The 17,327-nt window shown below is 36.2% G+C and overlaps 1 protein-coding gene across 1 annotated transcript; it reads right to left on the bottom strand.

Moving 5' to 3' along the window:
- Positions 1–1,259: 1,259 nt before the first annotated feature.
- Positions 1,260–14,499, bottom strand: TAAR1 (trace amine associated receptor 1). The gene is made up of 2 exons (XM_059177524.1): positions 14,337–14,499; positions 1,260–4,346 (listed from the first exon to the last, which is right to left on the bottom strand). The coding sequence occupies exon 2, from the start codon at positions 4,239–4,241 to the stop codon at positions 3,225–3,227; it is 1,017 nt and encodes a 338-aa protein (XP_059033507.1). The 5' UTR covers positions 4,242–4,346; positions 14,337–14,499; the 3' UTR covers positions 1,260–3,224.
- Between the last annotated feature and the right edge of the window lie 2,828 nt (positions 14,500–17,327).

Below are 17,327 nucleotides of genomic sequence, written 5' to 3'. Positions count from 1 at the left end.
TGTGACTCACCAGAATCTACAATGGATTAGAGTTCATTTGGTTTGCCTTATGCTTTTGACTAGAATCTATGACTCTTTAAAGACTGGATTATTGAGTTCAAGAGTGCAGTTAAAAATGGGGATGGACCTTCCAGTTTACTGATGTCTTAAGATGGCTTTATAATTATTATTAACAAGTCAGTTCCAACAAACTTCTTTGCTAATGCATCTATTTTTATCACTTCCTGAGTGGTATTTTATACAAATCTGTCCTTTGAGAGGGAGTAAGTAGAAAATGAGACTGTTTTGATTGGAAGTTGTCTGGATTTGGTAAAGAATGTCATGTCACTGCAATCACTTTCTTGGCATTTACCATAATACAGTGTATCAAGTTAAGGTCCTTTCCATGGGTTCAACTAAAAATTATTCTCAAAGAGAATTTATTAGAATACTATCTAGGATTCATGGAATACCTGAGAGACTGGAGAACTTAGCTTGGAAACGGAAAGACCATGAAGCAGCCCTGGAGTCTGGTAAGCATGAACCCCAATAACACCAAGAGCAGTCTGGTCATGACCTTACCACATGGATGGAATGGAACTCCACATGTCTTCATTGTTTCTTGCTAATGATTCTGCTAAAGATCACTGTCTTTCCCCTCTGCTAAAGATTCAAATTCTAAAGAAAGACTTTCTGGAAATGTTAGCATGGCTTACCCACTTGTCTATTTAGTTAAGGGGAAAAGCAGGGGTCTATCTTCTCGTTACAGTTCCAATAGGCAGAGTGGAAAATTTCTCAAAGGCTAATTGGATGCCAGTTGGAAAGTGAACTCTGGACAACCAAAAGGGAAAAATACTTTCTGCATGAGGGGATGGAAGTTAGAGCGAAGCTGGGAATATAGAAAGACAAAGTGAGCCTGTCTTTTTATTGTGCTAAGAAAGTGGGTTATGGGTTATCTCTTATTGTGAGTATTAAAAACAGAAGTTACCAAAAGAAATAGGCTATAGGGCTACAGTATTGAGTAAAAAAAGGTAAAATTATCTGAGTCATGAACTTGTCCCAAGAAAAATGTGGAATCAATAGTAAAACCTGAATAGTAATTTAAAATAGATGTAAGACAAGGATGACTCTTATCACCACTATCAATATTGTTCTAGAAATTCTGACTAATACAGTACAGCAGAAAATATAAATAAGAATCAATTATTGGAAAGAAGATAAAACTTAGCATTGTTTGAGGAAAATATAACTACATGGAATAAAAGTCCAAACAAATCAACTGGAGAGTTAAAATAAATTTTATTGTATGTATGCCAGCAATAATGGTTACATAGAAAATATATTGTTTTTTAAAAGATTTACTCACAATAGGTAAAACACACGTACACAAAAAACAGAATGTCTGCAAATAATTTTGAGAGGAACATGTGGAAGCAAATGAAGAACACCACAGAAACTTGCTGTAAGGTACAGAAAGCTGTCTAAATACTTATGCTCCTTTTTTAAAAAAAATTTATTGATTTATTTGAGAGTGAGCAAACAAGAGAGCATGAACAGGAGGAGGAGCAGAGGGAGAGGGAGAAGCAGCCTCCCAGCTGAGCAGGGAGCCCAACATGGGGGTCTCAATCCCAGGACTCTGGGATCATGACTAGAGCCTGAGTCAAATGCTTAACCGACTGGGCCACGCAGGCACCCCTTTTGTTCATTTTTAAAAATCTGACGAAGTGATCTCATGCGTGAAAAAAAGTCAAGGTAGTTTTTGACACTAAGAGTAAAAAAAGTAAATGTCCCAGAACAAAAATCTAGTCCGATAGTTAAAACATTATACACAGTCCTGAAACAGACCGTGAGCAATGGAAGGATTTAACATATCCTCAGAGAGCATCCAGCCTGTGAACAGAAACTTGGATGCAGGAAGTTGCTCTGTAATTTCATTTAAAATTAGCTACCTTAACTTAATCTACTCATGAACCTAAGTCATTGTTATTAAATAAATAAATCCAAATCACTGGGGCTACTCAACATGCAACAGACTGCATGAAGTCTGTATGAGAAGCAGTACAACTGGAAATCAATGCTTATAATCAGGAATCTTACTTGAAAGCACCATTTGTTCCTCTTTGTCTTTTTGTATATGCCATCTTCATAGGTATGGCATGTCTATTCTGATTATACCTCGTGTTCATCCCTGATGACTGCTTCTCTTTTGGTGCAGCCTGGAGTCCAACAAGTGATTCTGTTTTACTTCATAGAGCTTGTATTTTGAGTCCTATCATACCAGGCACAACCTTGAACTATGGTAAAATCCTTCCAGACACTTTTATAACCTTCAATAGCAAGTAACAGACAGAAATTTGGTTTAATTTCTATCATTAAAAAAAAAGAAATTGAAATCTAAGTGGTCAACAATAGGGAAATGGTTTTAAAAAAAAATCTTTGGGGGTACCTGGTTGGCTCAGTCAGTTAAATATCTAACTCTTGATTTTAGGTCCAGACTTGATCTCAGGGCCATGAGTTCAAGCCCCACATTTTGGGGGGAAAAAAAATCTTTGTAGATTCATACAATGTAACATTATACAGTCACCAAAATATTATGTTTTTAAGAATTTTAAATGATATAGTTCTTTCAGGAGATAAGCTATGAGTGATATCTTTATTTTCATTTCATTTCTGTATGATTTTTTATTTTATTTTTTCTTTATTTTCTGATTTTTTTGCAACTTTTCTGAAATCAAGAAAACCTATTATAAAAAGAGGAGAATTAAGATATTTAAAAATTGGAATACATATTAATAAGGATTCATGAAAAATGGCAAATCATGTATAAACAATTATTCAATAACATTTAATGTGTACTTTCTTTGATTTTACAAAAAGGCATTTATAGTCAAGAAAATGAATGACAAAGCCATTCTAATTTGCATTCCCAAATGCATTCCCTGAACAGATGAGTAAGGTATTTCTGGCAATTTCATGGCAGTTCATGCAAGGCCTGGAAAATTCTTTCATGTAGAGCCTCTAATTCTGGACTCAAAAAGCTTCAGTGTGGATAGTAAGAATGGCAAAGATTACATCTATTGCATCTCAAACAGGAAGCGAAATGTAAGAATTCTATCTTATTACATGTTCTTTGGTTCAAATAATTCATAAAACCCCTGCAATTGGTCCATGTGGTTGATTATGTTGTGGTCATAAATATGATCGCCACTTGTTTTGCAAAACAGTAAGCAGTAAATATAATAATTCTATGGATGTGATTCTAAAAATAGTTTATACCTACACGAATCTTTTTGAAAAATTTTACCAAATAGAATCAACTTCAGTGCTTTTCTGAACCAAGGATAGAAAAAAGCATAAACCATTGGATTGAACATAGAGTTCAAGTATCCAAACCAAATCAATGCATCATTCAATGTGGGTGGAATGCTATAGTCCAGGAAAGGATCCGTGACCATGCAGACAAAGAAAGGACACCAGCATATTAGGAAAACTCCCATCACAATCCCTAAAGTCTTTGCAGCTTTCCTTTCTTTGCTTTGTAACATTCCATTTTTTTCTTCCAATCCAATTTGAAACTTCTGATTTGCATCATGAATTGATTTTGCCTGTCTCTGAGCTATGAAATATATTCTGGAATAGACACACAACATAATAGATCCAGGTATATAGAAAGAAGTCATAAAGGCCAGTACCCCAGATGTTTTGCTAAAGAAGACCGAGCAACCCCCTATGCAGTGAATGTATTTATAATACATCTCTTCAGCTCCTTTGAAGTTTAGCTCCAGAAAAATCATTCCAAATGCAAAAAGAGCAGGAACACTCCAACTGATGAAGATCATTGCAAAGATAACCAAGATATTGATTTTGGCTTTGTATCTCAATGGATCACACACAGCATAGTAGCGGTCAATGGAAATGAAGGACAAGTGGAAAATGGAGGCTGAGCTCAGCATAATGTCAGTGCTGGTGTGAATTTTACAGAAGACTTCTCCAAAGTACCAGCCATGCTCAACAGATCTGACCATGCTATAGGGCATGACCAGGCACCCCAGCAGAAAGTCCACGGTGGCCATGGAATGAATGAGCCAATTAGTTGGGGTATGAAGTTGCTTGAAGTGTGATATGGAAATAATGACTATCAGATTGCCAATGAGTGTGGTCAGAATTATGAGCACCATTAAACTATACAGGGAAGCACGGACATCATTCGACCTGCTGTTTTTCACACAGGAAATATTAATTATATTGTGGCAAAAAGACATTGTTCCTGAGGGTTTTCTACCAGTTTATTTCTTCCTTTGTGTATTGAGGAATCTTTTTTTTAAATCCATAATCAGGTTTGGGTTCCTTCTTTTACTTCCATATACCTATTCCAGAAATCCGGGAGGAAAAAAAAAGAGAAGAGAGAATCATTGAAAATTTGATTCTTTTCACTTCTAGCATACTCCCTATTACTTCTGGCTGAAAATCGTTAATTTAGAAAGAGCTTTTATTCCTAAGTTTAGTTCCATAGGTCAGTTCAATAACTTTTTTAACATCTCCTCGTTGGATAATGGTGCTAGAAATGAAAAGTTGAATTATTAGATTGAAATACATGAAACTGACACTTTTTTGGTTAGAGAAGGTCAAATGATGGATTTTTCATATGCTTCAATCTATGGAAATTTCAAGCAAATCAAATATTTGTTTGAACAAATAGTATTTGTTCAAAAGAATGTCTTGTGGGGAAAGTTTATATTCCAAAGGGTACATATAAATTGCCAGAGATTTTAGAATTCAAATATGTTCAAGAGGAAAAGTGAAATATTTTAAATGTATCTCTTGTACACAATAATATCTGCTAGTGCATGCTTTTGTACTTGATAACATATAAGATATTTCTTATTTTCTAATTAACTGTAATGGAAAGAAGCTTACATACATTTACTTCTAGTTTGCAAAGCACTTATACATATATTCCAAGCATTACTTCATTTAACATTTTTGCATCTACAATGTAAACATTATTGCTTATAAGAAAGATACGACATGTTTTGTTAGTGTAATTATACTGGCAAGAATTTGAGCTTTCATTCATGAAACCACTGAAAGTAGAATATGACCTGAGGTCTCAATTACTAGTATAGGTTCTTTTTTGTTAATCCACATTTTCTTTCCGTGGCAGAAAGGATCAATTCTTCTTTCCATTCTTTTTTTATTAATCCACATTTTTTTCCCACAGCAGAAAGGATCAATTCAGATAAATTATTTTCATTAAACTTTGAACTTTCATATAAGAACCAAAGATCCCTTGAAAAGTGATATCTATTAATGAAGTGTGATATTGTGGTCTCAGTTATTAAGGCTTTTAAATACACAGACCAAAGTCTGTGGTAAAGACATGATGTGGCACAGGGAAAAGATGGCTGAGTATGGGCTGTGGGCATGGCACTGAAGCTCTTTTTTTTTTTTAAAGCTCTGAAGCCCATTAATTTTTTTTTTTCATTCATTCCCAATTTTAAAACCAAAGTAAAATCTGGTTAAAACAGAGATGGCACCTTGTTCCTCCTCATGCCCATTAAAGAATCCAAGGCTCCATGAGAGCTCATTTAAAAATATCCCCTTTGGGGGTGCCTGTCAGCACCTGTCAACCTACATAGTCAGTTAAGCATGACCTTCTTGATTTAGGCTCAGGTCAGGATCTCAGGATCATGAGTTTGAGACCCTTCCCCCTAATCCAAGTCTGTTTCTCTCCTCCCTCTTCCTCTGTCCCTCCCTCCCCTGGAGTGTACACTCTCTTTCTTTGTCTCTCTAAAAATAAATAAATAAGTCTTTTTTAAAAAATCCCCTCTGATTCTATATGATTCTGTAATTCTCAACTAAATTCTGGAATTTTCAATATATTTTGAAATATGTATATGTGTATATATATGGTATGTATAAATATATATGTATGTGTAATTGTATATGAAGAGGAGAGAGAATGTGGAAGAAGAATGGGAATTTCTGGCACTAAGTAAACAACCTGCACTGTGTTGAAATGCTAGAAAAGAGCAACAAGTCTTAGAATATTCTCAGTCTGCCTTCCTTTTCATTTCCTCCCATTGCCTCTGAGCTAACAGTTTAGATCAAGACTACATAAAAATTTAAATGTACCCATAACTGGAACTGGAGGAATAAAAATAAATAAAATATCTAGCTATGAAAATGTATATTTTAATAAATTTAAAACACTTCTTCTCCAATTCCTTCAAATATGTAGTACTCTTCCATAAAAACAATAAATTCCTCAAAAAGAATTACTTTTAATTTCCCATCTTCAGAAGATCCCCTTTTACTTCCACTTTATGAGAAAGGAAAACAAAACAAAACCTCTTCCAAAAAGTCATTTACACTCTGTCTTTCATTCATTTACTAGCCTTTTGAATAAGCTCTAGCTCTAACGGACTTTTGTCAACACTCTACCAAAACAGTTTTGGGTTTTTTTTTTTTTTTTCCAGCTAAGACAGTAAAAGAGATAGTTTATTGTACATGTGTTGCATTCAGGCACAAATGAAAAGAGAATTAGTCCAGAAAGTCACAGGTCCAGGGCAAAGGACCAAAAGGGACTGTTCTGGTATGAATGACATGCGTCTCTCAAAGATGGTCATTGTGATCAGAAGGCAATAGATGTTCTGAATCCACTGACTCAAGTTCTAGACAATAGGCGTGCAGTCCACAAATTGGTACCAGTGTCGCTGGCTTCTGGCTTTCTTTATTTCTGCTCCTGTGGCTTCCACGGGCGTACAAGCCTGAGCTTTACTTGGTCCTCTGCTCCATCTTCTTTTACCCTTCAACCTGTGCTTGTGCTGCTTCCTCTGCTTGGCTTTCATGGTGCAGAGGTTTCCAAGAAGATGGCACTAAGGCCAAGAGCCCCAAACCGTTTTTTAATCTTGTTGTCCTAGGTTACTAACTCCAGTGCTAAACTCTCGGGCTTCTTCTCGCTTGACCCCCTAGATGCTTCTTGAAACAATCCCTTCCTTTGCAGCTCTGAATTCAATGGCTACTCTTTTCAGTTTCCATTGCCAGTTCTTCAACTCACTTGCCCTGAGGCTAGTCCTTGGTTCTCTTCTCTACTGAGGTCTGCTCCCTAGGTGATTTCTTACAGTTTTCTGGCCTTAAACTAATCTATACGCTGAGGAGTTTCATATGAATAACTCCAGCCATGACCTCCCCCAATCCCACACTCTGGACAAACATTTCCTGTGTCTAGAGAATATCACCCTTTACTATATATAAAGCCTCCAGTCTTCTCCACAACATGTGTCCAGCTCCTTTTCCTTTCCACACATCTCAAAAAGTGGCAACTCCGTTCTTACAAATCCTCAGTCCTAAACCTTGAAGTAATTATTGACTACTCTCTCTCACACTCAATAATATAGCTAATCCATCAGTAAGTATCTTGACACTTCATTGAAAATATATCCATAATCGGACCAGTTCTCATGGTCCCAGCCACTAACCACTTTCAAATTAGTAGCCTCCCGACTGGTTTCCCTGATTCTTTTCTTTTTTCCCTGCCTTCCTAGTTTAATTCTAGAGTCTTAACTTGAGCACCTAGCTTCAAAGCCAAGGAGAGGATTGGTTCCCTCCTCACCATTCTTTCAGAAAAGGTAAAGAATATGAATCCATTCTGTGGATGGTGTGGAAAGTGTTTCACAGACGATGTTAAGCAGAGGAGAAACTCATTTCGTTTGCTATCAGCTGTAATAATCAGTTATAAAGTCAAGGAAGGGGACCCATAGGGCTCCTTGAAAAAGTAATCATGGAGCACAGAGGAGAAAGTCATAGGATTTGGTTTGGTTTTGTTTTTTTTAAATTGTTTTCTATTGATACATCATTTTGAGATTACTGATACAAACTGGTCAGAGAATAATTATGTATTTTGCCCAACATCAAACTGCAAAAAGTTTCCAAACACAGATGCATTTCATGTTCAAGTTCCAAAAATAAATAAAGGCTTTCTATCTGAAAACATTTCTAGCTCTCTAAGGTAAACATTAAGAAACAAGTACAAAAAATGACCTCCCGGCTTCTGAAGAGTCCACTTAGTTACATGAAGTATTCTCTTTCACAGCACTTTTTTCAGATTCAAAAGATATTTACTTCCTAAGAACTTGAGGATCTTCATTTCAAACCCTTCAGTCCGTTTCCATGGCAACAGTGCAGGGTTCCTTGGTTCCCAGAAGTCGCATTAGTAGACTGTGGAATTTCTCAATCTTTTGTAGGACTTGGGCTTGGCCTGTTCTTTGCACCAAACAAACTAAATCACCTGTTAACTTTAACACACGAACTCCCCCATCAGAATGCCAGTTTTTGAGAACCACACACACCTTCGTAGGGCCGGTGAGGTAGTTTCTTAGCGCTGCTGAACGCCTCCCAGGCCTGGTATTTTGGCGTCCAGCACCTACAGTGGAGCTCCAGAGAAGGCGAGGTTGGGGACTTGGGGTGCCACCGGGCCCACCTCCAAAGTCATAACTTTTAAAACAGCAATCACGGCTGTCCACGTGAACAGAACCAGGGAGAGGCAGAAGCCACACAAGCCTAGATGAGGAATTTCTCAGCATGTCACAACCCTACAGGAGAAAGTCATCTGAGCTTCAAAGTACATTTAGGGAGACATCAAGAACTTCCACCCCTTAACCCAAGGAAACTGGCAGTTACAAGGTAAACAACAGTAGAATGTCCTGGAGCTGCAATAGTTTAGAACCTTCTGGTATGTCCTTACCCAAACACACAAAGCCAAATAGAAATGCAAAAGCAGTTTCCTAGCAGGAAACAGAGCAGTTAAATTCCTGGTAATTCAAGCCAAAGACCACTTGATACCTTAAAGGAAACTAAGAATAAACAACTGTCCTTGATCCAAATAGAAGCCAGAATGTCAATGCCTTATTGGCTTGTTCAGATTTTTTCACTAACTTTGTGTTTCCTCTAGGTGGTGACTTTGTAATTAGCACATAATATAAAATGAGGGACAGAGAAATGAAACATTATAACTCAGGATTTCATTTTTTGTTCTAGAAATTTCCATGGATATTCTGTACTTGCTTTTTATAAGAAAATCTCTGAAGTGTATAATACCCTGACTGATTTGAGGGAGGGAATTTAAAAGTAATATGGACCTAAAATTGCAACTAAACTTTGTTTTAACCCAAACAGATTGTTGTCTTATGATTATTCTACTGCTCTTAGAAAATGTTATAAAAAATTGTATGGTCGTACATAAACTATTGTACTCAAACTTTTGGTAAACTTTCAAAGTTTCAGATGATTCTTGCTTGACCAGTATGTGACCTTTGAGTGTCATAAAAATACACTGTCACCCAATGCGACCACTTGAGCTAATGAGTCTATGATGTTCAAAAGAGATAATGGATTTAAAGTATGCTAGGAAAAAGCCATACAATCTGTGTGAATCGAGTAAATAGTCCTCAAGTCTGTTTAGAGACCATAATTGCCCTCTCCAAATAGATGGGACCAAAAACTTGCTGATCCTGCATTTGGTTCCAGAACCAAGAAAGCAGGATGTTATTAACCAGCCCTAAAATGGAAAAACAATGCTTAGAATGAAATCGTCCGAAAGTGTTTTCAAGGCCCCATTAAAAGAGTTTAGGTGTAGCACGCCTAAACTTTCTAATCTAGCAAGACCCCACTCTGCATGAGATTGTGGCCAGAGGCTGTGTGTCCCTGTCAGAGTTTCTGGAGAAAATAAGATGGCTGATATTTGCCGGGTTAGCTAATTTTCTTCTCTATTTAAAGTTACCTGGTAAGTAATACTTTTATTCACCATCAATACAGTTGAAAATTTAGCTTGAGAATACAGTAAATATAATTTGTTTTCTTCCTACAAATCCAAAACCCCAAAATAATGTACCTTCACAGGAACAAAAAATAAGGCTGACCTCAAGTATACAGAGAGCTATGAGGAGAAAAATTTGAAACAAGAGAATTTTATACACAGGAAATGTACTTATGGACTGTGAAAGATGGTTTACTATATTCCAGTGTTCATAAAACATTCTACCCATGTATTCTTTTGGAAAAAAAAATATATATATATATTTGCTGGGAAACATCAGTTGCTTTTGGAAGTCATGAGAATTAGGATCTCAAGAATTTGGAAATGAAGCCGTAAAAAGACTAAAAATTAGCTTTTGCAAATCAGAGGACCGAGTTTAAAATAATTCTGGCAGGGGCACCTGGGTGGCTCAGTCAGTTAAGCATCTGACTCTGGGATTGAACCCCATGACCATGTTGGGGAGAGGAGTCCTTTCTCAGAGGGAGTCTGCTTCTCTCTCTCCCTCTACAGCTCCCCCTGCTTGTGCTCTCTCTGACTCTCTTTCAAATAAATATATAAAATCTTTTCAAATATATAATACAATAAAATAGTTCTTCCTTTAAAATTGAAATGCAATTGATGAAGAGGCACATTTTTTAAAAGCAAGTTTGAGGAAAAATACCTCTAAAATACCATTTACAAACTGGAAGCAAGTATTTTAAACAGCCTTGCCAGTGAAAGAAAAGCTTCCACCCAAGAGACTTTGACAGCCTGGCCTGCCAACTATGTGTACACCCCTGATAAGACCTCTCAGAGTTCACAATTCATTTAAGAAAATAGCAGTAGCAGCACTGAGAGGAGTCAAGTCAATTAGAAAAGGTGGGCGGCTACTCTAGAGGCAGAAAAGTGAGAACTTTAAAAAAAAAAATGTACTAAAAACACACAAGAACATCAAATTAGCAGACAGAAAAGGTTTTACAACCAAAAGAAATGATATCTGGTATCCATAAAGAATTTATAAAAGAGAATAATCACAGCTAAAGACTAAATCACTGACCCTGGGATTCAAATGGAAGAGTATCACACATGCTAAGCTACAATACAAAAAAAGAGAGATTCACTCATTCTTTTTCACAAATATGGAGTGAATGACTTCACTCCATCAGACACAAGGTCCTGGGGTGAACAGACATAACTAAACTTCTTGCCCCTTGAGGAACCTATATTCCAGTGTGCATGGGGGACACAGATAATAAACATGAACAATAAATAAGAAGTTAAATTGTAGTGTTTGCTAAAGGAAAAAAATAAAGCAGAGAAGAGACAGTTGCAATGTTTGGGGAGAGGACCAAACCTCAGGATTAGGGAGCCATGGAAAACTTAAATAAGAAGCTGATTGAATGAAATACCTGAAGGAACTGAGGAACTAACCACATGGATATGTAGGGGAAGAGCAATCTGGAGAGAGGAGACAGCAAGCTCAAAGGCCCTGAGATGTGTCTGCAAAATTACAACATGTCAATGTGGTTGGAGCAGAGCCAGCAAAGCAGAGATACCAGAAGACAGTGGAATGAGTTTAGAAACTCTTCAGGAAATAGCAACTCAGCAGTCCTATATTCAGCCAAAATGGTAGTCATAGGAAGGCAAAAGAAAGATAACAAATATGCATTTATAACTACCTTCTGAGAAACTCTAGGAAATACTCTAACAGTATAAAAACTAAACCAAACCAAAAATTTCTAATTAACAAGAGATGAAGAATAAAAGCAACAACTGTGAGTAATATTATCTAAATTAAGATTTATTTTAAATCAAAAAGAATTATGATTATAGGACACAAATAATGCTGGTTATATAAGGATTTTTGAAATGAACAATATGTATTTCAAAAAAACACTTAATGTTAATCTGTAACTTAAATTCTCAACTATCTCAATGTCTTCCAGTTTTTATCAAGTTGGTTAGGGGCTAGCAAGTTAAACATCTTGACAAGATAACAAAATGTACAGCTAATCTTTTATTTTGGCAAGTTTCTCTAGCAGTATTTTATAAAGTTTAAAATGCCTATGTTGTTCAACCCAGCAGTAGTTTTTGTAACAGCAACAGAAGTAAAAACTAAAATAGTCTGAACTTCCATCAGATACACACATCAGTAGACATGATGTATGTTCAATAAAATGTTAAATTAGGGCACCTGGGTGGCTCAGTTGGTTAAGCATCAGCCTTTGGCTAAGGTCATGATCCCAGGGTCCAGGGATCAAGCCCCACAGTGGGGTACCTGCTCGACAGGGAGTCTGCTTGTTCCTCTGCCCCTTCTCCCACTCATTCTCTCTCTCTCTCCCTCTCAAATAAATAAATAAATAAATAATGAATCTTAAGAAAATAAGATGTTAATTAAATGAGTTGGGTTTTTTAATGTACAGGTATAGAAAGATGTCATGATATCTTGTCAAGTAAGAAAAAAAAAGAATTTGCAAAATGTTTTAAAATACCATGTACAGAGACACACATAATGACACACACACATATTTGTATAAGCATGGAAAATACATATGAAATGGTACACTCCAAATGCTTAGTATCCTTAATTCAGAGATGGTAAGATTAAAATTTAAAAAAAAATTAAAATTAAACAACAACATAAAAGAGAAATAATATCAAATTGTAGCAAAACTTTTCCTGGGTGGCAAAATAACAGGTGAGTTTTACTTTCTTCTCACTAATACATATTAACTTGCTAGCCCCTAACCAACCTGATAAAAACTGGAAGACATTGAGATAGTTGAGAATTTAAGTTACAGATTAACATTAAGTGTTTTTTTGAAATACATATCCCAAATTTTCTACTATGAGAATGCTTCACTTTCATAACTAGAAAAAAAATATTTAATAAAATTAAATGGATTGTCTATAAACTTTCGTCTAAACGAAAGTTTAATAAAACAAAAAAACTATTGGGGAATAACAAGTAACAAATTATACAATTTGTGCTTTTTGTGCTTGTATAATTTTCTATATGAGTTACTGATCCATTTTAACTTTATATTAAAATTAAATTTTTGCTGAATTTCTGAGCTGAACCGATATCCTGTTTTTGTTCTATATAAATTTAGAAATTTAATTAGAAATAAAGTTGATAACAATTTTATTCTAAAAGTATGTTTGCAGCTCCGTAATTTACCCAGTATTTCTTAATAAAATACTAAAATATTTTTGAAAAATACTTATTTTATTTTTTTGAGATTTTATTTATTTATTTGCAATAGAGCAAGAGCCAGCAAAAGAGCACAAGCAGGGGAGCAGCAGAGGAAGAGAGAGAAGCAGGCTCTCCACTGAGTAGAGAGTCCAGTGCCACTGAGCCATCCAGACACCCTGGAAAATACTTATTTTATCTTATTTTTAAAAAGATTTTATTTATTTATTTATTAATAAAACAAGAGAGAGACAGACAGCGAGAGAGGGAATACAAGCAGGGGAAGTGGGGGAGGGAGAAACAGGCTTCAGACTGGGCAGGGAGCCCAATGAGGGGCTCGATCCCAGGATCCTGGGATCTTGATCTGAGCTGAAGGCAGTTGCTTAACAACTAAGCCAGCTAACAACTAAGGCAGTTGCTTAGTTGTTAAGCCACACAGGCACCCCCAAAATACTTATTTTAAAGGCGAGAAAGAGTCAAGGGGCAAAAGAAATAATGTTAATGTTATTTAATGTTAATGTTATTTAAGGCATGAGTCTTGATGGGGAACATCATTGGAAGCAATCTGTTTCCATCTTGAAGAAACAGGAAGCATGCAAATTCCATGTTTGCTTACCCATCAACATGGCCCGACAGATAAGAGAAAAAACCATTTCCAGCAAATTATGAATAGGTAAATAGAATATACCTGGAAGTTTTTCTGCTATGTAGACCTGCATAAGATAATATGTATCAGATTTAAGTCATCATACTAAAAGATTCTTAAACTAGTCAATCTAATATATGGCATGTAGACACAAAAAGACACACACACATAATACACTAAAGAGTGAAGTCATTCAACAATGGGCCAGGATTTTTCCCACCAAATAATATTTGTGCAAATAAGATTTTAGTTCTGTAGTTTAGTATACAATGACAATAACAAATAATTTAATTTTTAAACCTGCACAAATCTCTGTGAAGTTCCTTTCATAATGTTAAAATTAGCCAACATACACAGAGGGAATGCCATTCTTTATTTACAAGAAGAAGAGATAAAAAATCATGTTTCAACTTTAAGTCTCCTAGGTTTCCATAGGTGAAATTTTTATAAACGTGAAACATTTTAAAAGCACATATAAAGCAAGCTATTTAAAGATATATAATTAGTTTTTTAGCTTCTCTTATTAACACAGGTTTTTAAGTAACTACGTTACAGAAACCTTGTTAACTTTTCTATTAAATAATCATGAATTTTAATGTATGAGTCAGTACCAAACCACGGATAACTTTTATGGTCTTCAGCATTCTCTCAATAAAAGATCCCCTAGACCCCCAGGCTAGTACCTGCTTTTTGCTGTGGCTTTTGAGTGCATTGAGACCTACCTTCTCCGGCAAGAGTCAACAAGCGTGGATGAACTGGGAGAAGAAACAGCCTTTGGGAGGAGACCCACTGCATCTGTCCCCAGCACGGCTGCTGCTGGCTAGAGCCACTGCTGTGCTCCAATAGGCCACATTTCACATGGGCAAGTGACGCAAATATTAAAATCTGGAAAAGATAAGCTGATAATAAATCTTTCTGAAACAAGGTAACAATATAATATTAATACATGGAACTGGGAGGTGCTTTTATTCTAAACCAGCATCAGGAAGCTAGCAGTGAACAAGCTAAACAGAGAAAGTAAATATTACCGTTACTTTAAAAAAAATCTCAAACATGGGCCACCAGTAACCACAGTCATGGGTGTTAACAGCATATATATAAAAATACATGTCCATTAAAACTGCCTTAATTGTGGATGGATTTGAAAGAAAAGTACTCTTGCATTAGACATCTTTACAAAGGAAATAACTAGCACTAAAAAAGCAGTTTAGTTTCAAAAGAGGTAACTTAACCTGCCAAAGGACTAGTTTGGAAAATTAATATGTATTTAAGCCCAATAACATCCTGTTGATAGAAAATAAATTAAAACAACGGTTCTCCCAAACTTTGTTTTAATCACAATAGGAAGAAAAATATTTTACATCATGACTCAATATACATGTAGGTAAGCATCCATAACAGAAGCAAATGTTTTCATTAAAACGTGTGTTTATTTATGCTTATTAAATGTTTTCATTAAAAATATGCTTCATTCGGGGCCCCTGGGTGGCTCAGTGGGTTAAGCCACTGCCTTCGGCTCAGGTCATGATCTCAGGGTCCTGGAATCGAGTACCACATTGGGCTCTCTGCTCAGCAGGGAGCCTGCTTTTCCCTCTCTGTCTGCCTCTCTGCCTGCTTGTGATCTCTCTGTCAAATAAATAAAATCTTTAAAATATATATATATATGCTTCATTCAACCCGTTCTGATATTTTTCACTTTCTTTTTTTAATAATTGGGATTTATATCCCAATAATTTTACTAATCACAATTATAGAAACACTGTTTTAGAGGTGAGATGTCATCAATTTTTTAATTCCTCTAAACAAAACTTCTAAAATGACCCTCTCACACATGGAGCCAGATCCTTCAAAATAGCCAAATAACTAGCTTCACAAGTGCAGTTTCTCATCTATGTCTATTTGTTATTCTGCCACAGGAAATCATAGGATTATTATGATAGACTATTACTGTTTCCGATTCTTCACTCTCCTAGCGTCTACACATAGGTCTTTTCTTCATTGAGAATGGACGTTTCTTCCCTGTCCTTCAAACTTCAGCTTTGCCACTTTACTTTTTTGGCTAAAAGAATATAGACAGAAATAGAAGTGTGCCAGTTCTAAGCCTTGTCTTGAGGAGGACTCCCATATTTACGAATGTCTTCGGTGCCCCTCCCATGATGAGACCAGGCCCCAGGGAAGCCGGCTGGTCCAAAAGGATGAGAGTCATGTGGAACAGATTGGGTCATAGGGATAGGAAACATATGGCAGAGCCACCCTAGCTGACCCCACAGATTCATGAACATAAGTTGCTATTATTTTAAGCTACTGAGTTTTGGGGTGGTTGGTTATACAGCATGTTCATGGCAACAGATTATTGGGTTAATTGGTTTCTGAAAGAAGCCACCGAGATCCATCTTGCAGAAACACTGACACGACACGATGGGTCACCTATGGTCTAAATAGCCATTAACAAAAGCTGCCACAGCAAAAACAAAGAAACATAAAATGAAAATTACCCTTTACTAAGTTGAAGCTGACATTTTACCAGGTGAATATAACTCCTGTTTCAGAAACTTCCAGATACTAAACTTGGTTCAAGAAATAACATACAAGTTCACTTCCTATAACAATAAATAGAAAATATCACTCATCTTTCCAAGCATGAGTTCCAGGTTTGCCTGAATCAAACATACACATGTCATTTTGTGAGTTTTCTTTGCAAGCAAGCACAATGCCTCATGTAGCGGAGTTTAGTATGCTCTAGAAAACCAGAGCTCTCGTCTGCTTTGTTCATTCTGTCTCATCACCTAAAATGGTGCCTGCGAATCATTTACTCCATAGATATTCAATGGCTGAATGATGATAAATTACTAATTAAGTTAATTATTCAGTTTTAAAGGTTTTTTTAATCCAAGTATTACATGAATATGGGATTCTCATCATTTCACTTGTGTTAATTACAAAACTGCTCCACAAGACTTCTTTTTTCTTTATGTCACATTCTTTCTTTTAACTTGAACATTTATTTAGCTGACAATCCCTGAATGGCAAGCCTGTGAGATAAAATATAATTATGATTCTTCCTTCTAGGGATATGTAGCTAATGGTGAGTTAGATGTGCAAACAGGTACAGTATCATAGAGAAAGTGCTGACTTGAACTAGAAAGGTTGAATTTGGGGAGCACCTAAGAGATCTAGAAACCTCATGCGGTAACCTGGAAAGATTACCAAAAAGGTGGTCACATATAGCTGAATCAGGAAAGATCTCAGAGAACTTCACAAACAGACTACATTTTAAAATAGGTAAATATACATGAGAACTTCATATTTAATTTTAATAAAACATTTTAATAGTGGACAATTAAATCATTTAATTAGAACAATTGTGTCTTACATGATTACATACAGATGACGACCGAGACCATATAGGCTTTGTTATTGCTGTGTTCCCAGGACCTGGCACATAATGTGTGCTCAATAATGACTGGTTAGTTGGCTGCCTGGGATTTCTAGCAGTTTAGCTGAATATTTATATGTATAGCACAAGATGAGTCAGAACCCACAGTATGATTCAGAAGGCATCATTTTTTTTTTAAGATTTTATTTATTTATTTGAGAGAGAGAAAGCAAGAGCAAGAGAGCGAGCACAAGCAGGAGGAGGAGCAAAGGGAGTGGGAGAAGCAGGCTCCCTGCCAAGCAGACAGCCTGACTCGGGGCTCCATCCCAGGACCCTG

The sequence above is a fragment of the Mustela lutreola genome, chromosome 6 (assembly GCF_030435805.1).
Source record: "Mustela lutreola isolate mMusLut2 chromosome 6, mMusLut2.pri, whole genome shotgun sequence".
Lineage (NCBI taxonomy): Eukaryota > Metazoa > Chordata > Mammalia > Carnivora > Mustelidae > Mustela > Mustela lutreola.
Note: the sequence above shows the minus strand (reverse complement) of the source record. Positions and strands in the feature narration are given on the sequence as shown.